The 22,666-nt window shown below is 36.0% G+C and overlaps 1 protein-coding gene across 1 annotated transcript in view; it reads right to left on the bottom strand.

Moving 5' to 3' along the window:
* The window catches only part of ryr2b (ryanodine receptor 2b (cardiac)), a 90,697-nt gene that overhangs the window by 53,514 nt on the left and 14,517 nt on the right, over positions 1 to 22,666 (bottom strand). Inside the window, exons 8-35 of the mRNA XM_030156652.1 lie at positions 22,449 to 22,545; positions 22,287 to 22,361; positions 21,795 to 21,951; positions 21,446 to 21,610; positions 21,201 to 21,331; positions 20,326 to 20,482; positions 20,091 to 20,226; positions 18,915 to 19,010; positions 17,573 to 17,691; positions 12,972 to 13,105; positions 11,666 to 11,907; positions 9,967 to 10,159; positions 9,562 to 9,781; positions 9,364 to 9,468; positions 9,123 to 9,226; positions 8,831 to 8,914; positions 8,486 to 8,645; positions 7,196 to 7,343; positions 6,737 to 6,945; positions 5,842 to 6,016; positions 5,468 to 5,676; positions 3,850 to 4,036; positions 3,417 to 3,549; positions 3,147 to 3,261; positions 2,159 to 2,319; positions 1,826 to 1,985; positions 1,048 to 1,134; positions 604 to 830 (exon numbers count right to left, since the gene is read on the bottom strand). Of these exons, the coding sequence (XP_030012512.1) occupies positions 604 to 830; positions 1,048 to 1,134; positions 1,826 to 1,985; positions 2,159 to 2,319; positions 3,147 to 3,261; positions 3,417 to 3,549; positions 3,850 to 4,036; positions 5,468 to 5,676; positions 5,842 to 6,016; positions 6,737 to 6,945; positions 7,196 to 7,343; positions 8,486 to 8,645; positions 8,831 to 8,914; positions 9,123 to 9,226; positions 9,364 to 9,468; positions 9,562 to 9,781; positions 9,967 to 10,159; positions 11,666 to 11,907; positions 12,972 to 13,105; positions 17,573 to 17,691; positions 18,915 to 19,010; positions 20,091 to 20,226; positions 20,326 to 20,482; positions 21,201 to 21,331; positions 21,446 to 21,610; positions 21,795 to 21,951; positions 22,287 to 22,361; positions 22,449 to 22,545 (4,186 nt within the window). The remainder of the gene's footprint in view (positions 1 to 603; positions 831 to 1,047; positions 1,135 to 1,825; positions 1,986 to 2,158; positions 2,320 to 3,146; positions 3,262 to 3,416; positions 3,550 to 3,849; positions 4,037 to 5,467; positions 5,677 to 5,841; positions 6,017 to 6,736; positions 6,946 to 7,195; positions 7,344 to 8,485; positions 8,646 to 8,830; positions 8,915 to 9,122; positions 9,227 to 9,363; positions 9,469 to 9,561; positions 9,782 to 9,966; positions 10,160 to 11,665; positions 11,908 to 12,971; positions 13,106 to 17,572; positions 17,692 to 18,914; positions 19,011 to 20,090; positions 20,227 to 20,325; positions 20,483 to 21,200; positions 21,332 to 21,445; positions 21,611 to 21,794; positions 21,952 to 22,286; positions 22,362 to 22,448; positions 22,546 to 22,666) is intronic.

Below are 22,666 nucleotides of genomic sequence, written 5' to 3'. Positions count from 1 at the left end.
GATAATCAAGGTTTCTGCAGGTTTCAACAAGGAATGCAACTTAAGACATTTTTCATATCTGTACTGGTAAAAGTAAAGTACAATGTGAAGGAAAATTTGTCCCAGAATTATTTGTGGGTACGTGTAATGGGTTTATATGACCTTTCCTTAGGCTATATTGCCTTAATCCTCAACATTTCTATTTGATCATTTTCTTGCACAACATCCAGCAGGCTTCATTTTCAAACAAGCACTATTATCCCTCTCCTTGAGACCAATCTCAATGACATTCCCATATAAGATAAAGTAACTTTTAAAGAAGAAAAACTTTATAGGGAAATATTTTGAGAAACTGACTGCAGTTAATGAAACTTTGTAAAAGTAATGTTTAATATTTAAGACCCAATACATTTTTAAGAGATGCTAAAATCATTTGATATTTTAACACACTGAAATGACTGGATAATTTAAGGACTAACAGAAACCTTGAAAATGTTAAACAGAGAAGATTTCTGTTCCGCTCATATTGGTGGGACACATACAGTAGAATGCTAACAGTGTTTAACTTCAATTCTGTACAAACATTGCACTTCCTAGAACACATGTTTATTGCTGCTCTCTGACCTGTTTTCATCTGGGATGTGAAGCGACATAACTTGTAAGGGCTCTGAGCACTGAACCCTCCATCCATGACGGTCATCTGGCCGGTCTACCGACACCTTTAATGCACACTCTGGTACACGGGTCCATGAAACTGGACATAGTTGTTGAACCTGAATCCTTGGTGGGCATTGAGGTGTGGTATTCCTCCTCTGGCTACGAAGTAAGCCTGCACATAATGGCATTACATTCTGAAATGAGAAGACAAATACAGGTTTTAATGAAAGACAGAGCAAATATTCAGAAAGTGCAGAGCAGATCTAAAAAGTGTGCGTTAAAGAAAGACTTTAACACATTGAATTATACATTATTCATCATTTAATCCTGCGGCCCAATCAATCATTTAATCTGATCTCTCTAAAACCTTCTTCAGTAGTCGGTGGCAGGGTTAATATGAAGTTACGTTACCCTAATACGTCCCAGTTCAAACTGGAACATGTTGCTTGTAGTGGGCTTGACAAATACAGCAGGAAACAGCTTTGTACTGGCCTCTACCTGAATGGTGGTGAAAAAGTAGCATCTCAGAATACAACAGAATAGAACAGAACAGAATAGGTAAAAAAGATTATATTTAAAAAACTATCACATGAAATTTTTGTGAAAATATATAGTCAAAAATACTCAAAATATGCCCATACACAAGGCCAAATCTGTACCACAAAGTAAAAGAAATATTTGTAAAATATAAAGGATATGTAAAAGATAAAAAATTAAAACAAGGTGCATAATTCAATAATTATTGCATTGTTTGTAAGATGCTGTAATTACACTGTTGTCCATAAAGTTGGAATAATTTTATTTTCAGACACATTCCTCTTTTCATTCCTGTTTATACACATCTTTATTTTTTTAACACATCTTTGACCAGGTGTCATGGTTACATACTGAGTCATAATTACACTTCATCTATCAAGAATAAATCACATTGACACAATCCTTTCATGAGTAGACGTAAAACATTGTATTCCAACTTTAAGGGCAATGGTGCAGATAAATAAGTCTATATTCAGATAATTTCAGATGAGTTTTATTTATGTAGAAACAGTCAAAATATTATCACAAGACACTTCACACACAAAAATACTACACGGGAGGATATATTGAACTCTGATAAAAATTTTCTACAATTTGCAGAAAACAACAAACAAACAAAAAAAATACTAAGTACTGTGAAAATGTGAACTACCTGGTAGAGTGTTGCCATATCTACTCCATTGGAGGTAAATGTGAGCAGTCCTGTTCCTGTGTCTATTAAACACCCAATTTCCAGCCCTGCACTTCTACGGCTCTGAGACAGACCTGTGGCCTCTCCAGCACACACCATGTAACAGTTACTCCGTTTCACACTGCCGACAAAAAACACAAAAACATGCAAGGCTATGCTTATGGAACAATGATTTAACTTGATTTACCTTGAATTCATTAAGAACGCTGTACTGTAAAAATGGTTTCAAGGGGTGACTTTAACAAAGGCATTAACATTTGGACTCATCACACATCTGTGCCATCACATACTGACCTCTCCTGAACTTTGCCACTGTCATCTCCCAGAGTCACCGTCACAGTGTGCACCTTGTCCATGTCAAACGTTGTGTCATGCTGATGGAAAGCAGACGTCACCCAGCCGACCCACACATTGAACGGCTCCTGGCCTGGCAGTACCCGCACTGAGAAGTAATACTGAAAAAAAGCAGTCATTTGGTTTCACTGCTCTGAATTTTTATTTAACCTTGAATAGAGATCTGAAGCACATTGTGCTGGCAAAACTTTAAAAAAAAAAGGGAAAAAAAGCTATCCAAAGTACTCAGTTTTCTTATTACTGTACAGCTAAAAACACACCATATGGACAAAAGTATTCATACACATTAATTGAGGTGTTTCTTTTCTAACAGGAGTCTGGCCAACAAAAAAGTAATGACAAATGTCATAATGTAGTTTTATACTGTGATGACTATCATTACATGGGTTAGTTTTGTTTAAATTGTTATCTTTGCTTCCAAAATGGCTCAGAGATGGAGATTTTTACTTCGTTTCTCTCAACATTTAGTTTTCGTTTTGTTTTTTTTTAAATCCATGACTGAGTTAAAATATTCTACCTCTAAATTTCTGAAATATTTTTCATGCACTGACTGTAAATAATTATTTCCTACTACAACTAACCATCTACTTTCTTTGTATCTCACTTAGGAAGTACAATCTCCTATTAAACTTAAAGGAAATATTGATATTTATAAACTATATTGACAAAAATATTGGTACACATCATGGCTACAGCTCATAAGATGCCCTGTTCATGCTGATTTCAGATATAAACATCAATATATAGTGTACATGAATAGAAAGCTTAATGTTCAAAACGTAACTTAAGTTGATAAAATATCAGGTAGAATTTTTTTTATTTATAATTTTTAAATAAACTGCAGTACCCTGCTTTTCATGACTAGGTGTACTGAAACTTTTTAACTGCATTCTGCACGCAGAGTGTCAAAGTATGAATAAATACTTACTTTAGTGCTCTGGACAAGATGATCAGGGTTGTCTTTGTCAACTACTACATCCTCTAGAAGCCGGGTAGATGAATTGCTGCTGACCAAACCTGGTTTAGTCCTCTTCAACATGAATCTAACAGAACATAATCACAAATAGACAAACATATATTTATAATAAAAATGCCTTCAACTGAATATATTCTTTATTTAGTGTTCACTGATACTAGTTTATTTACTACTTACATACTACTATGTTATTTACAACCGTCTTATGCATCTACAACCTACCGCTGTTTCAGTTTAGATGTTTTGTCATGGCTGTGGTCTTTATGGTCGAGGTCATCTCTTGGACCACTGAAGCCATGGGCTGACTTCATCAGCACTTCAAAGTCAGAGTCCATCTCCTCCTGTTCTTTCCTTCCTAAAAGGACAACAGGCATTAATTATATCAAGACCCCTGGGACACTCAAGCCTTACAATTTATCAAGGTCGTGGCACTAGAAGATGACTAATCTGGAATAATCTGGAGAATAGCTACACAAATCTCACACACTAATTGCTTCTACTTTTTAATCTTCATATAGCTCTGTGGTTTGAACATCTTGCATCATCGAGACAAAGCTAATACCACTTCAGCTAAAGGTGAACAAGAAAACCCTTGTGAAGCTTTAAAAATCTGAATGATATTTATTGATAAAGTGTGATCAAACATTGCTCAGACCTGGAGAGAATGTGTTGGAGGCGACTGGAAGTATTGCTCCCATCGGGGTTGTGAGGAAAGACGCACATTCAACAAACATGCTGAGGCGGTAAAACCCCATCTCACTGCTTCCACCCTGGTGTGCAAAAGACTGCTGGGAGACCCTCAGGCTGGATAAAGAATCCACTGAACTACTGACTCGAGTCACCTTGAATAAGATTATCACAATTAGTGATTCACTTGGTGTCAAAATTATCCTGCTCAAAAAGTTGCTCTGAGTTCTCAAAAAGCTTTAATCTAAATACATATTCACAAAAGGGCTGTCATTTTGTCAATTTTGAAAGAATCTCATTTTCTTATCACAGCTGAAGCTTGATTGAATGAATGATTGAATCCCAAAGTAATGTAGAATCACCTCTCAGGAAGTGTAATTCAATCTAAATTGTTTAAACACATTTTTTTCAACCAAACACAAATTCTCTACAGACTTCCAATGAATCCATAAAGACCTGTATGTGTTATATATTACTGGATGGTTCAATGAATGGTTTCATTGCACACAGAAGGACACAGTGATAGCTTCTCAAATGTGAAGCCAGAAGATGTTTATCTCCCCCTGGTGGCCAGTTGCAGTATAGGTTAAAGATGGGCTTGTTTCTCCTGGAAATTTCAGCCAAACTGAAAATTCAAGGTACACATCCAAAACAACCATTTCCAAAGGTGATTTCAGTCTTATTAGGAATATTTCAAGAGACTTATTAGCTTTCAATAGGTTACATGATGTTATAAAAGCAAGGGATTGACACAGATATAAAATATGACATTAAATTTAAAAAATTGAAGACAATCAAGGTTCAGAATCTGTCATATGTGGCTGCTCCTGTGACAAAGGGATTTTTGTTTCATTTCTACACAGTGGGAGCAATCAGTGCCTCTATCCAAACCCATCAGAAATAATGGTTTAAAAGCACTACTTGTAAAATAACTAAGTAGCAACAATAACTAATAATTATACGGTGTTCCATATACACATGTCAATGGAATTTTAAAAAGGCCCACAATAGCTGAGAAAATATGAAAAAAGAAAAGAACAAGGAAAGATTGTGCTCAGAGTTCAGATTGATGAATATTTTTCATTCTGTAGAAACAGTTCTCCTTTACATACATCCAGTTACTGAGAGAGACCAGTCTGCTCGTAATATTACACAAAAAACAACCGGTGTGTCATGTTACTATAATACAGAACTTTGTATATTCTGCAACAACCACATATAAGTCCATATATGGCAGCAGTGTCATGTAAGTTACTCATAATTTGTGTTAAATACAGCTAATGGTCTGCAGCAGAAAGCTTTGCTGTGCTCACGCAGAAACAGACAGTGAATTTAATGGCATTAGTTAGAACAAAGGAATCAATCTGAGAAATAAAATACAATTTTCCTGATTGTTTCACAGTAGTTACTATTCTGAAACATAAATAACCACACTCACTGCTTAACACAAGCAAAAACAAACTCTGTCCAGATCCAGTCATAGGTCAATGAGTAAAACTGCATTAATCTTGTTAATATTTTTTTTTAAATATTTAAATATAGTTTAAATTTGGCAAAAAATGAACCAGGGACTATTTCACACTAACCAGTATGTTATGATCATCAGGCTTTACGGAGGCAAACTGTGGCTGCCTCCAACTCATCCACAGGGTCGGGTCTCTGGCCATGTTAATAGCAAAAGGCTTGTAGCCCTCCTGTAATCCACACACGGAAAAATACTGCAGAGAGTCAACATGACGACCAAGGTTTAATCTCCCCCTCTGGTTCACCCCAAGAGCGATAACAGGCAGCAACCCTAAGATACATGAAAAAGACAGACAGTGGAAAAAACACAGAAAAGTACATTTTCAGTGTTTTAAAATTCAGATAAAACAGATGAATTTAACACCAAAAGAATGTATTTGGTTTATATTTAATGTACATGCGAAACACTGATACAAAGACAAAAACTTATTCAGACCATCTTTGATCTCAAAGTCCTTGGCAGCCAGTTCTGAACCTCTGTCATTAAACAGAAGCTCTCCATTGAGCGTGACCATCATAGTGCATTCATCCATGTCCACCAAGCAACCCACCACATCGCCTTTCTGCCATGATCGCCCCAGAGGTTCACCACCCTGATGATACCACTGAGCCTGAAACAAACACAAAAAGATGACCAAGTTGAAACAAAGAGCAAAGAAAAACACAGATGTACTTTTACAGGCCATACACATATTCTATTTAATGACCACTGTTATCAGTTACACTTCATCGGGTAATTAAATTAATCCATAAAATGATGAAACAGGCAGTAGTTTGTTGATATCTCTCACCCATTTATTTTGCAACTTCAAGGATTGTACAGTTTCCAGAATCAGAATATTTTATTAATCCCTGGGAGAAATTATTGGGTGTTACAGTCACTCCATTCAAGTATAATAAAAAGTAGCAGGAAAGAAATGATCAATACATCAGAAAAACAACTATATATATATTTGTCTATTTATTTATTTATTAGAAAAGCAATCTGTACAATATATTATCAATATGATTATTATAGAAATTTACATAGTAAATGTGCAGAAATATAGTTGTGTGTGATTATAACTATGTGGTTATAAGGTGGAGTTAAACAAGGCTGTGGGCTGTATGTGTTTTTACAAAAAAACACTATCCGTAAATCCCAAAATTACACAAGTTTGCGAATTAAAGTAGTTACACCGTACACCACCTTGATAATCATGCAAATTTAGCACTTAGGCATTGTAACATGTTTCTTTCCACTTAAGGGTTTTAAAACATCACAGTGTGTTATTTAGGTTTCATTCTGTTTTAACCACATCGCTAGCCCCTGTGAAATGCAACTAACTCACCTCAGATCCATCGAAGACATACGCCTGGTCATCTGAGCCTAACTCTCTGTCTGGAGTACAGCAGGGCCGAGCCCAGCCCACTCTCATTTTGCCGGCTGTCACTATTTCACATTCAAAGTACCACTTGCCCACGGTCACAGCGTACGACTTATCTGGTCTGAACACCCGGCATCGCTCAGCAGAAAAGAGACATGGCTTTGATAATGGGGCTGCACATCCAGGAAAAGGCAGAAAAGATAAATAAAATCTGGTTAGCATTCAATTTCCCATTGGACGATGAACACTGTTGTAATATATTCTTGCAAAATTCACTGTAGTCATCTGTGCAAAAGGTGCAACTAATACACTACCTACAATAACCTTATGTGGACTTACATGCACTGAGCTATGCTTCACACTATAAAACCTAATGAAATAAGGTATGGCTGATAAGAGTAATAGCCGTTTTTTCGGACATACTCCATTCCTGGTTGAAGGGCTCTAGGCTGTAGCCGTAGGTCAGCAAGGTACACACAGCATCCCTGACGCCCGCTCTGCCCGCTCTCCGACTCCTTTCATCGAGAAGGCTGTAGGGCACAAGGTGTGGGCTACGCTTGGCTTTCACATCCTGAAAATTTAGATGCACAGAGTTAAGAACTGGCAAGTGTCAAAGAAAGTCAAGAAAGTAAACTTTATTTATTTATACTTTTCACAACAGCAATTCCAAAGTGCTTCACAGTTCTTAACAATAATAACAGAGGAAAGCTCAACAATAAAATCAATAAAGCAAACAACAATGCAATTACTAGTGTTGTCCACATGCACGCCTCTTCTTATTCTCATTTCTCTTTAATGAGTCCCTATTTCATCTAAAAGTACCTCTTGATGTGCCACTAGTTTGAAATTAATACAGTAACTAAAAACTAAGGGTGCACAGATATATCAGCCAAACGTTTTCCAAGAGCAGTCATCGTTATTCCATAAATTCTATATTTATCATCTATGTCGCGTCAGTGTTTCACCAATAGTAGCAACCAATGTTTGTCTTGTGTTACATTATATTAACACCACAGTGTTTAATAGTTTTTTAGCATCACTGGGCAAAACTTATCTTTCAGCATACTGTAATTCAGGGGATCTGGGAGGACATGAGAATTCTACATCTACTCCTTGCCTATGTTTTTAAAAAAATTTGGTAAAATTGAAAAAATCCACCCAGTGATACCATAGTTTTGACTGATTACAGGTGTTTCCAGATAGGTAAGAGGGTTAAATAAATGACTGACAGCTGTAATTACCATTGATCAGATTCTGTCAGATGTGGCATGGATGTGAGTCAATCTTTATATTATCTATCTTTATATTTATCTTTATATTTAGTTTTCTGATTTGGACTAAGGTCAGAGAGGTGCAGAAAGAAGGTGATGACTAACATTCTTGCACCCCACCCCCACCCCCATCATCTCAGCACCTGCAGCTTTAATAGGTTGTTTCATAAATTCTGATGATTGAACTTTTTGCTCATCCCAACATATGGGGAGGAACGCATAGAAAGATTATTGCTAACTTTTTATAATGAAGATTCATTTGTTCCCTAGCGCAAACTGGGAAATAAATAACAGCATAAACCAAATAAAGAAAGAGAACTAACATCACTATAAGCTTCAGCTATTGCCAAATTGCCACATTAGCATTGTTAATGGCCGATATAGAAAAATGAGTGCATCTCTTACTAAAAACAAATTCAAGCATTAGAATACATGCTACAACCTGCTGGGCTCCATAGGTCCATCCCTGCTTGATACGCTCTCTGGCCCAAACGTTGTGATCATTCTCTGCCAGCAAGTTGACCACCTCCTCCAATGCCGAGCTCAGTAAAACATGGCTCAAGTCAAGCGGAGCAGGCCTGTAACCACTAGGCAGCTCAAACCTGAAGAAGAGAATAATTGGTTTTGATGCAGAGGTTTTTGGCTTTTAGAGTATTTGTGAAAAACACCATCAGTCATAAGCTGCCCTGAGACATTTTTTGATGTGATTTTTTATATGTGACAACTCATAAGTTGTGACAATAGAAATGTCATTTTGCAATGCGTACAACATAGAAATATGACATACTTAGTGGAAAGCCTCATGTATTTGACTCTTTCCTCAGCACGATCATCAGTCAAAGCAATGTGGAAACCAAGGGAAAGAAGAGTCCTCCAGTGAAAAAACACCGACAGAAGCATTTATTGAACAAGAAAAAAAAAAAAAAACGGAAAACACATATTCCTTACTAGTGAAATAGTGATTATTACTTGCAAAAATAATGACATGGAGGTTAGTTTTTACATCTGTTTTTGTCTGGTGTTGTGCTTTCACTTCAAAGTAAAGTTCACTGAGATGTTTTGGATCAAACAAAACTAACCTAAGAGTGTCCTCAGCGATCTGAAGGTTCTGGTTCCTCTCGTGTTCTGGCAGCTTGCAGAAGTCAACCAGACAGGGATCATGCTTTTTAATTTCATCTCTCACCTGTGCAACAAAAGCTTATATTTTTCATACTGCAAACAAACTAACTGAAGTTCCATAAACTGATATACGCACTCAGATGAAAAGCTTTTAAAAGGTCATAATATGAGTGATATGGAGTGGTAAAGTGTTTCTCTTACAGGTCCATGCGTCCATCCAACATCTATCTTCTCCATTACCCAGAGTTCATGGATATTTTCAGCCATTTTTTCTCGAATATTCTCAAGCTGCAGGGGCAGTACTACCTATAACAACAGTAAAGTAAGAAAGCTAAACTTCGCAACATATTTCTCTCCTATTATCAATTTATTTTTTATAGAACTGTATCTAGTTTTCACCTTGCTGATGTCGACTGGTGAAGGAGTGAAGGTAACGGGTATGAGTGGTACCAGGGGTCCGATGAGGTCTTGTTTCTCATCTCCACAATCCAAGATGCATCTCTGACATGGCTCCACCTTCAACTTGACTCGAGGGAGCAGAGCTTCAGAACATGGTGCAAATCCGGGTGGAGGCAGGAACCGAAATTCTCCATGCCTTCCCCCAAACAGAAAACGAACCCTAGTTTCCAAAAAGAAAGCGTTTTTTATTGTTGTTTATAGCAGTATTCAGTCAAAAGAGGTAATGTTTTGCTTTAATTTGGTTAATAGGCATTGTGTAAAGAAGCAACTAAGAATAATCTCTATATTATACAGTGTCTTGAATCAGTTTAAATGCCAAAAGAGCATGAGCACATCACCACTGACTTGATTCCAGCAGAGAAGCTGACCACAGGATACAGGAGCCCATCAGTATTAAAGTTCTCCAACATGCCCTGCACAGGTAGACCGTTGAGCCGGAAGGAAATACAGGAAGCACTGACGTCGAGGCAGCAGCTGACAACATCATCATCTCTTAGCAAGTGAGGAAAAGGGGAGCTCACTCTGCGTCCGACAGAACCTGAGATCCAAACGCAATTTGATTTTAAAGTCATCCATGTTTAGATTCTTGTTCTATAGATGGAAAGTTTCAGTCGATGACTGAAAATGAGTGATTTGCTGTATATAAAATTGGACGTGTCTGTAAATGAGAGGCCCAATCCAAATGTGTTGTTTGCATTCACAAAGAATCCTCATTACAACGAAAAATGCTCAATTCAGAAAATCGCCTAATTCATAGTTTCCAAATTGAACACACAATATGGACAAAAATACTGGAACACATCACTCCTACAGCTTGAGGGGCTTCCCATTCATCTCGACTTGAAAAATCATGATAAAAAACATTCAAATGTGTAGGTAAAGTTGAAGAGACCAGACAGTTACTTATGTTTAAAAATAATTACTTGGTGTGAAAATGGGACAAATACTTCAGAAAGCTAGAGTTACACCGTTTAAAATCATTACTCATTAAATCAGTGATCCCTAAGTGATTTAAGAAATTGAATGTAGATTAATTTGTGTTAATGTTTTATTTATTGCAATTTCAGGTAATTCAAAAGATGGGAGTAGGAGAAGTGCAAATAAGTCTCTGGCTTCAGCTTCTTCCTTTTTCAGTTACTTATTGTATGTTCTTTATATGTATGTGTTTGTTACCCCCCCCCCCCAAAAAAAACATTAATTCATTCATTCATTTATTACTAAGCAAAACTCTGATGCATTTTGTAAGCATAAATGACAATCTGAAACAACATTAACCCTAATCCTAAAACCCTAAAAACAAAATTAAAACATTTACTACAATGATGTTCATCACAATAAAATTATATTAAGACATTCGTCATTATCGTTGAGTTTCCCAGCCACCTGTCAGAAATGAAACACATGAATTTAATGTGTCTCAACACTTTTGTCCATATACGGTATATGGTTTATGACACCTGCCAAATTAAGAATATCATAATATTGGAAATAACAGGGTAATGTTTGCATATTAACAAAAATCCCTTTTTGTGAGATATTTCAGAAGCACTTGTTGCATTGAGATTGCTGATTTAAGCAGTTTTTCATTCACTTTAAGATGTCTCTTTGTTTCATGGCCAGGCTGTTAATGCTGCTGCTGCTGCACTCATTACAACCTCTCTCATCAATATTCTTCATGTCCTTTGTGCAGCACTAAAGAGCAAACAGATTTACCTCAGTGACTCTTTGCACAACCACAGCATAAAATATTGGCAAACACTGTCAAGTGCTCACCCTCAGCTACTGTGTTTCACTCATTAAATTATACTTCTGTACCAGTGAGTAGCTGAATGAAACAGCATAATAGCACTGTAGAACAGTTCATCACACATTTTGTGCTTTTATATTTGCCTTGACTTGATTTTAATAGTGATACTAAGGATCATACAGGTACAGATTTAATGACATGATATTTTTTAGATTTAGTGCTAGTTCAAAGATAAATTATGACTCAGTGACTGCATATATTTGTGCAAAACGATCATTAAACATGTTTTATCTTCACCTGACCAGAGGTGAAGTCCATCAAAGCCATAGGAGCAGAGGTCATCTCCCACCCCGTTGCAACCCCAGCCCTCCCCCCCGGTGGGCCTGGGCTGGTAGCTGTCAGCATAAGCCCAGCCGATGCGCAGGTGGGTGGGTTCAGAAGTAAGAAAGGGGTCAACGTGATCCACAGCTAGCTCGTAGTACCACTTTCGATGCTGTGCTGATTCTTCACCCATAGATAGGAAGATGTTGGGCCTCATGCTACAGTGGAGGGACAGGAAAGAACACAGACAAAAACAGTTTATTTAAGGCCAGTTTACCTGGAAGCACTGACCCCATGACAGCGGAGAAGAGAGGAAATGAAGCAAGAGAATAAAAGAGGCCACAGATAAAAAAAGATTAACTGGGCGAAGATGATGAATGAGATAAAAAACATTATTGAGAATGGACACAAAAAACAAAAAGACAAAGCATCTAAAAGAAAAAAAACAAAAAACAGTGGTTGCTGATGAGGACAAGATGGAAAAGAAACTTGCATTGATTAAGAAAATTAAAATTAAAGCAAATAAAACATTTAGCAGAACAAATAGTACAAGCTGTACACTGCAAAATGATTTAGAAGAAACCGAAAACAGATGAAAAATAGATTGAAGAGGTGTGAGGAATATGGAATTGAATAAGTTATAAAGCCTGAGGAATAAAAGGAACTGCTGATAGAGGAAAGGATTAAAAGGACTATGTGTGCTAAGGAGACAGCTGCTGAAAAATACAAGGCAGATGGAATGAAAAAAATAAAATGAAAATGAAAAATGAAAGAGTGACATGGTGGACACAAATGTTAAAATACAGTAAATTAATGGGATCAAAGTGTGTATGGGATTCCCATGGATTATCCTATCACAGAGGAAACAAATAATTTATCAGTCAACTAAAGAAAGAGATGTCAAGTATTTCTTGTGTGAAGGAAGAAAGAAAATTCATGGACACTAAAAGCTCCCAGTGTGCAAGAATATGACCAAAATAGGACTATTTCCATCCAGCAGTTCTCCAAGAGGAAATGAAAGCAGTGATGTGAGAATATTAGAGGATACATATCAAGCAAAACACACAATTAAAAAAGTCTTGTTCTGTTATCCAATAATAAGTCACAGTTCACATTTTAATTTACTTTTACAAACATGTATTTATTTAATTTTACATTCCGTTATAAATGTGTGTGTAGATAGAAATTAACAAGTACAAACATTTGAAAAAAGGCTGGTTTAGAAAAACAGAACAAGACAGAACAGAGGAGTTTCAGTTTGAGGGAAAACTCTCAATTGTACCTGATAACCTGATTAACCAGACGTGTTTGAAGCAGCCAGTCTCTATTTGGCAGAAGGTTGTCACAGATGAGGTTTTGATTGGACCGCACCACCACACCATGGCACACACACAGAGAACTCAGAACCTCCAGCACCTGGGACACAAGCAGTCAATGTATCAGCCAGCAAAAACTCAACAAGCACATCACCCTGACTGGCCACACATGCCTTCAATTAAGCTTAATGTCTGTCTGCTACTTATATAATCTACAATTTAGCTTTTCCAGATTTAACTATTAAAATCTGTTCATACAGTATATCCAGCAAAGGGAGCCCTCTGGTGGACAAAATTAGTTGCAATAGCATACGTTTTGTACTTTCGGTGTTCCCGTAGTCAGTTCTACAGGAGAGGATTAGGGCCACTGGGGAAAAAAATCAAGATTATTTGACAGTGGAAACTATATTTTCTGAAATATTGAATTTTGAATAGCACGTGTATGTGAAAACTTTTGCTGGTGGACAGACGTGACAGTGGACAGACATGACATTACCCATGATGATCTGGTCAGTACCAGTAATTTATTAGTAATAAACTTATATACTTATTATTGCTAATTATCCTTTTATTCATAAATGTCAGTACTGTGGATCTAAAACAATAACAGCTGACACAAAAACATAAAATGTGGCAGTGGACGGATGTGAAATGGTTGTTACAGATCCCATCATACTGATGCTCAGCAGCCATGTCACCATTTCCACAAATGATCGCTGTGCAAAAACTAGTATCACAATTATTTATTGTATAGTTTATCATCATACTAAAGAGTAAATAACAATATAGAATTGTTATTTCTTTATAAAATGCCTATTATTAGAAAACTGTTGATTTAAAAAGTGACATGTGACATTCTTAATGTATGTATTGGTGTAACATAAACAGGATGGATCAGCACTATACTCCATATTGCAACCTGTAAAAATAAAACATGTGATATGTAGTATATAATCTTGTAAGAAAAACTGGGGAATCTAAAAGAACAGAATATTTGTTTTTCAGGTAAATTCAGTTCAAATATAACTTGGCCATTTGTGACATGAAAATATAGCATTAATTGTGATGAAATTGGACATTTTTGAGCTGAAAACATAGTTCATATAACCATCAACATGTTGCAACAGAACTGAAATCCTGTAAATTTGCGTAACTTGCATTTGCCAACACAAAGTTCCTTTGGGGATTCACTTATGTTGATTTCTTATGCACAAAGACATAAACAAGACCTCTAAGCAAATTTTAGCCGATTTAAATCTCAGAATTCTGACTTTTTCCCTAAGAATATATATTGGACCTTATTATTAATTTTTTCCAGTACAGTTCAGACTTAAAAACAAACTAAATAGACACATTTCTCTCTCTCTGTTTATATGGCCAGGAAAATGTTTGGCTGTGAGGAGTTTTACAGTCAGTTGTTGTACAATGTATACCAAAGTTATTTTTTGCTGTAAACCTTTGTTGTTGGGTCAGGACGTTGTAAATCTCAAGCTAATTTGAAAGTGCTAATCGTTAGCATGTATATGAAATTACCTATTCAAGTTAGCCTCGAGCTAGCGATTTAGTTTCTATTTATTTAGTGCATAATGCCATGTAAATGTACTAAAGCAACGAACATAACTGAGATATACTGTGTGTATGTTTTGCAGTTTTGCAGTGAGTCTTACGTAAAGCTTTGAAGAGAATTTCGACGTCCGGCTTTTCCTGGGAAACTGTTTATCTGCCGAGCTACTCAAGACACACGCAGGGGCACAATATAGTTACTGTTGTAATTTCTCCATAACTTTACCCCCCTTCAGATTCTAAGTGCAGCCACTGCAGGATTCTGAAAACAGCTGCGATGAAGGTGATTGTGGGTGAATATCCAGGTGTGGGGATTTTTTATTTATTTTTTTTTTTTTATTAACAACGTTTGAGTATATAGTACAAAAATTTAAACAAACAACAAGATGTCAAAAGGAAAAAAGCATTTCAGCATATAAGTTTAAGAAAATAATGCATAGATTTAAAAATACAAAGCATAATATACAAATAATAGTAAAAAAAATAAATAAATAAATAAAAAATAATAAATTTGACAAATATAGATAAATAAATGCATCCAGGTGTGCGGATATTCAGACACTAATCACTTCACGTGACGTGAGGGAAGAGTAGTTCAGGGACATCCGTATAACAGACAATCACAAGACACTTATCCAGAACTACATGATGCTCTGAAAGGATTACTCTGCATTTCTTTTCTGGTTTTAATCACCATCATGCTTGCCTAAAATAAAGTAATATCCATTTACATGTATGACATATTTGCAATATCTTTTTTGCTGCTTTTTCTTTTCCTACAGGGAACTAAAGCAGGTTCAGTGACAAAAACAGCAATTCCATATCCTCTTGTGTCATTTTAGTGTTTTAATTGGTTGTTTCAGATTCAGACCAACAAACATGTTAACCCACAGGTCAAACATGCGGCCCGAGGGCCAAATCCGGCCCACCAAAGGGTCCAATCTGGCCTCTGGGATGAATTTGTGAAATACAAAAATTACACTGAAGATATCAATAATCAAGGAAGTTAAAAATCATTTTAGGTCAGTTCAATCTAAAGTGGATCAGACTAGTAAAATATTATCATAATAACCTATAAATAATGAAAACTGCACATTTTCCTCTTTGTTTTAGTATTTAAAAAAAAGTAAAATTAAAAAAAAAAAGTTGTATTCACAGACTATCCTTTTAGAAAAAAATATGAATATCCTGAACAAATATGAATAATCTGAAATGTCTTGAGAGAAGTATGTGGAATTTTATGCAATATTCTGCCTGTTACTAAATCTTTAAGTTGTGATGCACATGTATAAATGATCACCTTAGGATAATATTATTAACATTGCACTTTTTTTCTAAAATATTTTCAGGTTGGTCATATTTATTCATGTTATGTTCAAGTACAGTTTGTAGGTATAAACATTTTCCTAATGGAATTTTACTTTTTTTCACTCAAAAACATAGAGAAAACTTTGGAGTTGACATTATTTATCATTTCTTATCCTATTATTTATATCATTTTAATGGTACCATTACCGGACCGGTCCGGCCCACTTTAGGTCACTTTAGGCTGAATGTGGCGCCTGAACTGAAATGAGTTTGACACCCCTGTGTTAACCGATCAGGTTTTACAAGAATTAAAATGCAGTCCCTGTCTGAGTCTGATTAGAGATATATGAGGTTTGGCAGAATCTGACTGAAGGACAGGTGGACTAGGCACTTCTGATTAGGAGTGATAACATGACATACAGCCATGGCCAAAGGTTTAAACAGTGATCCAAACTGACTGCAGTTTTTGCAAGCAGCCACTGTTCCTTACAAGTGTTGCTATGGTAATGCTACATGAGGCTTCTAGTATTATACACATCTTATACATCCATATAACCTGAAGAACATCAGCTAAAAGCTCAATAAAAGCAATTTTCAGATAACACCACAACTCAAACAAAAAAACATTAAATGGGTCAGAAAGCAGTGTATGTCATGAATAATTTCATACAACAAAAGACCAAAGTGATAAAATTTGCACTGCTAAGATAACACTATGCGGATCCAACAGCACATCTATTATTTCTCTACAGCTAAAAGTCACTGAATGAGCCGAAGAGCAAAAACAAAAGCTGTATTATGAAGTGATGATTATGAATTTTTTTCTTACCTTATTTTTTTCTTATCTTATCTTATCTTATCTTATCTTATCTTATCTTATCTTATCTTATCTTATCTTATCTTGTCTTATCTTATCAGGCTTAAGAGGACCTGTAAAATGCTTCCAGTTGTTCTTCAGTGTATCTCAGAAACACATGGGGGGGAAACATTGAAGCAGCAAAGCCTATGGAAACAATATTTGTCTAACCTCTGCCAAAACTATTGGTCATGGTTAATGCTAAAATGGTACCAAAAGTCTGACTCTTTCATGAAATGGATGCAAACAGGAGCTGGGTTATAATCACTTCTACATATTTGTGGATTTTTATATTACCACAGTGATTCATAGATCTGTTTCCAAAAAAAAAAAAAAAAAAGCATATTTAAGTGTTTAATATGACTTTATATATTTATTCTATTAAGCCTTTGTGTGTGTGATTGTCCATCTTTCTTCTTACATTCTTCACACATTATTTACTTTTTTTACAGTTTATAGTCCATATGTCTATTGTATTTCCCCTGCCTTTTTTGTTGGTTATCTTTCTTTCCTACTATATTCATTTATTTGTTTTTTGATTGACCTACAGCTGTAATAAATCTGCTATAATCACTATTTTTCCCTTTGTATGTTTTTTCCACATATTTCCCCTCTCAGTTTACATTGTATGTGACTTGGCTTTCAACAACCTTGGCAACCTAAAGGTAATTCTACTGCTAACGGGAATGTCTCACGTTCAGGGTTTGAAATATTCATACCAATAACCCAATCACTCACCTATTCACACACAGCCACATAATCATGCAATATGCAAACCTGCATCTCCACTGAGAAAGGAAGACTTGGGGACATGATTGTTAATTTCCTTGCATTCATTACCTTGTGGTTGCATCCATGCTTGTCTAAAAATGAAATGATAGAATGTATGTGCCCTTCTTTGATGACATTAAGTGCTTCAGGACTTTCCACAAGAACACAGTGCAGAACCTCCAGGACTCCTGCAGATGATACATAACTGAAATTATTTAATGATGCACAATATGTGGTTATTGTTTGAAGACACCTGTTAAAATGAAGCATCTTACAATTGAAGATAGAAATACTGTGCAAAAGTCTTAGTCCAACATTAGATTTCTGTGTTTAACATTGTTATAATGACCACATATATTTGTTAGTTTCTGTATTAACCCATAAAGTCCCAGTGCTACTTTTGTGGCTCTTCCTAAATTATTTTTTCTCTATATTTAACCTTTCTGAAGTGATTTATCACCATTTATTATAATATCATCCTCTGTATTTTATGTGTGTGTGTGTGGGGGGGGGTTTCAGTAAAAATCAGACATTTTTTTTATATTTAATTTACTGATTATGTAGATATTCATAAAAGCTCAGTTTAAAGTTGTGGGTTGTTGTATTAGAAACAGAGAAAACTGAAGAAAATATGACTTTTTCAGTAAAGATATCAATAACACAATGTAAAAACAAGTGTCTCCATTCACTGTCATTGATCAAACTCCATGGCTTTACTGGTGAATCAATGTTGTAGAAGATGACAGTGTTTCCACGTTCACTATGGAGCCTCTGAACGTCCAAATGGGTCATATCTGATGACCATGAAAAGACAACAAACTGCATACACCAATTATTTCAACGTATTAATAGCTTTAATTGTTCAGAAGTTACATTTTACATCAGTAGATGATTTTGGTTGCCAGTGGCTGTTTGGGTCTTCATGGGTTAAAATAAAATCTTCATATATGGGAAGTATGTACAGCAGTAGAAACAAACTTTTCAGAGAAAAAAAAAACTGCTTCTATAACCAAAGAGGTAATATTTAGTGTAACCACTTAACATGTCTTTAATTTATTGCACTCATTTTCTGATGTTTTATGCCAGGTTTCATTTCACACATGTCACATGGGGACAGAGGTCACCCTAAATACTGACTTTAACCTTTAGAACCAATTTAGTTCAATTTTTGTGTGTATTTTAAGGCTGTACACATGTTTCTTGAATTTTCTTTTTGAAGAGAAGAGAATGATAAAAAAAAAATACATATCCTCATTTCAACCCAGTAAATACAACAAACCTACAGGAGACTTTTGCACAGTATTGTATATGTACAATATTTTACCAACTCATGTGAACTAAAAATTAAATTTTTAGAAAATAGCAAATCGCTCTTATTAATCATGATCATTAATCCATAAGTCCAACCAACCAGAGGAGGCTTCCAGTCGGTCTAGTTTACCAATGAGCCAGTCTAGAGAGGCTGAGAAATGTGCACAGTTGTCACGGTTTCCAATGATCAGTGCAGCTAAAAGGAAAAGAAAACGTGATGAAGTGATAGAGCTTAAAAATATTTAAGGACTGTGGCAAACATAATACAAAAATAATATAATATTGCAGAATAATGTTTTAAAAAGTTGTGAGTGAGAGTACTGTAAATGTCGTGATACCCCCGATGGGCCTGGCCAAGCGAAAGTGAACATCAGGGTCAATTTCTTTTTTCTCTAAAACAATATTTTTGATTACTCAGCATGAAAGACATATATCTCTAGTTTCTAAACCTGTGTTTATTTAATTTGTACCTGAATTACAACTGGATATATAAGAAAATATATGAGAACAGTGTAAATTAAGAAAAGTAAAGGTTATAAACGAATGTATACAGCAGCAATTCAAAATGTAAATAGCAATGAGTAAATAAATATATTCAAATTATATGCCTGTGTCTAATCTTATATTTCATAATAATCAAATACTATAATGATTTTGAATGTTATTTATTATTAAAAAAAAAAACAGCTGACAGATGTGTATTAAATATAATAATAAAAGATATGTGACCAAAGACTGATAATTTATCAGTATCTTAATAAAATCTTTGATTAATTTTCTGGTGCATCAAACTGAACAAACACCTCACTCCATTACTTTTTTGGATTCTCACTCTATTACCATGAATTAATGTCTTTTAAACTAAAATGAAAATGATGTCAGTTTCATTTTTGGATATAATGTACTGTCATTTATTAAGAAAAGTGTGGTATGCTGAATATTTGTACTTTCCTTGAGGAACAGTACTTTTTGCCATTTTTTCCAAACCTTGAATAGCTGCTGTATATTTTTCCTCACTCTGTTACTTTGTCAATGATGATAAATTCATGTTTTTATTAAATATTTGGTTATTATTCCTTAATGGCATATTAAAGTACTTGCTTAGACCTGCAATTTGAGCTATTATAGTTGCTGCTAAATTATTTTTTAAAGACAGATATGAAATGATTAGTTATGCTGCACAGTGCTTTCTCACTCCATTACTCGCTTGGCCAGGTCCTGATGTTAAAATCACTATAATGAGATTTTTAGTGTAAAGATGTATGTTAATTCTAACCGAGTAGCTCATAGAAAGAGCGGAGGATTGTTTGCCAGCCTTCTCCCGTCTCAGTCTGAGGAGCCTCGGTAATGTGAGACGCATCACTGTGCTGATGCAGACGGTCAATACATTCAACCACCAAGTCTATCACCCCCTGAGAAGAAAGGGTGCTTATTTAAAGGTGACTAATATCTGAAATGTGAGGTAGCTTAGCAGTGTTTCATTACCTCTTGATTTGCACACTTCGATTTACCTCTTCTTTAAACATATTTTGCCGATTCTTTAAGGCTGTCAGGCTGTTCTGTTTCGCTTCATGACCCAGTTCCTCCGGGGGAGACCGGAAATAAAGAATTAGATCCTGCAGACTACACATCACTGTCTCCATTGGCAGAAGGGCAGAGGGTAGATTTCTCTGTTGACTCAAACCATCCAGTTTCCTAAAGTAAAGGTGGATTAAGAAAGGAGCAATACATCGTCAGTGCCATCAGACTTGAATGATTCGTTTATCCACAGTGGTGACCTGCACATAAACTGACTTTTGGCCGTTAGCAAAACTCTACTGAGGTATTACATCAATCAAAATGTCTTGGCCAGAGTGTCTCAGGAGCTTCTGCGGTAAAAACAAAAAAAACAAAAATAAAAAAAATGAAGGTCTGAGAAAGTATCTAAGCAACACGGCCATCCATCTTCCAGACAAATGTGGTGGTATAGACTTTAGAAACTTGCTCATGCAACTTCAGCTGTGTTTTCAGTAAACACTGTGTAATTCCCCGTGGTATTTCACACTGTTTTGAATGTATTGTTAAGGCAAACCACAAGAAACTGCAAAGCAAACAAAGTGAATGGTTGTGTATAGTAAGTATGACAGCCTTTTATTGCAGTTGCTCACTGATGCTTAAAATGAGGCATATACTGCTAACACAATTGTGATTTTCATTGTAATATTAACTTCAACCAGAATTATCAAATTATGTCCAAAATGGAACAGGTTTATCCTCGACCTGTGCCATTCCATTCTGCCAAGTTTTAAATCAGTGCCACGGTTTTTGTGTGATCCTGACAGACAGACAGACGAAACAACAGATGCAGGTGAAAACATAGCCTCCATGCCAGAGCTAATTAAATTACCCAAAGTACCTGATAAAGCGAGATAAAAGAAGAACAGCATTGCGGATGAGTCTGGCAGTGTGAGATTCTTCCCTCTGGGACCGAGACAGTGTCAGCCCATCGTCCATATGGCCCTCACTGTGCAAAATAGCCTGAAAAGAGTTATTTTATATTTAATTTTATAGGGTAATGAGTGCAAAACAAGTCATGCAGTTTCTAGCACCGGTAATAATTCTGTTATGTTAAGACTTTATGAGTAGATCTACCTTCCGTTGACCCCCTGTCATGCGGGTGGACTTGGCATCAGTGGTTTGGTAGGTTACCCATAGCCCGGAGTGCACATGCTGAAGAAAACAAATAGAGTCTCCATACTTGATCTCTGCAGTCCCCATCCCATTTATATTAGTCTTTGTGTGAGAGTCAAGCTTCTCCTGCAGACCATAAAAACAAATATTACAGGAAGAGCTGTCAGATACAATCATACAACTATTGTGTGTACTGCACTTAAATAATCAAATATTGAACAACCGCACAGAAACACACAACATGTGGCAAAATTACGTCAAAATCCGATAAAAGAGTTCAGACTGCAGTGTTACTGGTATGACTCATGACCTTTGTTGACTGGAAGCAGAAGGAGGTTGTGTTGATATCAGCTTTATCACGATTAACCAGGTGTAGGCCTTTCTCTTCTGTGAGGCCCAGGTACCTTCCAGTCGTCACATGACAGAGTCGGAAAGGTTGCCCCCAACGTGTGTGGCTACCGCTCCATCTAAAATACAGGATATTAACACCAGGAATTTTTGTTGTTTATATTTTATTTGGAGGGAAACCGTCTACTTCATTTTTTTTCTTTACTGTTCTGCTGCTGAATAGCTGCATATTTAATAGGGAACACAGAGGAAACAAAGAAAAAGTCACTACCAGCAGTGTTAGTGATGCTGACCCAGCTCTCTGGTTCTAACAATCACCTTATGTGTGAGTCAGACTCTTTTTTTTTCTATTTCTGCAGCCCAATGTAACATCAGAGACCATACAAATCTATTTAAGCTTTGATAGGGGGTTATAATAATAACAGAGCGTATATTAAATTCCAAGTCTACTTACACTACTCGTAGAATCTCCAGCCTCCAGAGGGAGCGGGCATGGCTGCAGACTGATCCAATCTCATAATGCATTATCCTACATTAAGAGAGAAATCATGACCACAGAGAAAAAGGAAGTTTTTTTCTCTTGCTGACATGAAAGGATTCAGTCTGTAAAACTGACCTCTGTAGATCCTCTCCCTGCACTGTGGAGGGAATTGTAAGACACGCATCGCTGTGGCTGTGAAGTAGCCTTAACGTGTCGCCTCCGTTCAGGTATCCTAGAATAGAAGTACATTGTCTCAGCTTTCATTGGATATTGTAATTTGCAGACTGAAACTTGCATGAAGGCCTTCTGAGTAAGATAACAGTCATGAAAGATAAAGCAATAAAAATTAACAT

The sequence above is a fragment of the Sphaeramia orbicularis genome, chromosome 15 (genome assembly GCF_902148855.1).
Source record: "Sphaeramia orbicularis chromosome 15, fSphaOr1.1, whole genome shotgun sequence".
NCBI classification, from domain to species: domain Eukaryota; kingdom Metazoa; phylum Chordata; class Actinopteri; order Kurtiformes; family Apogonidae; genus Sphaeramia; species Sphaeramia orbicularis.
The sequence above is the reverse complement of the archived record's forward strand: the minus strand, read 5'-3'. Positions and strand labels throughout refer to the sequence as shown.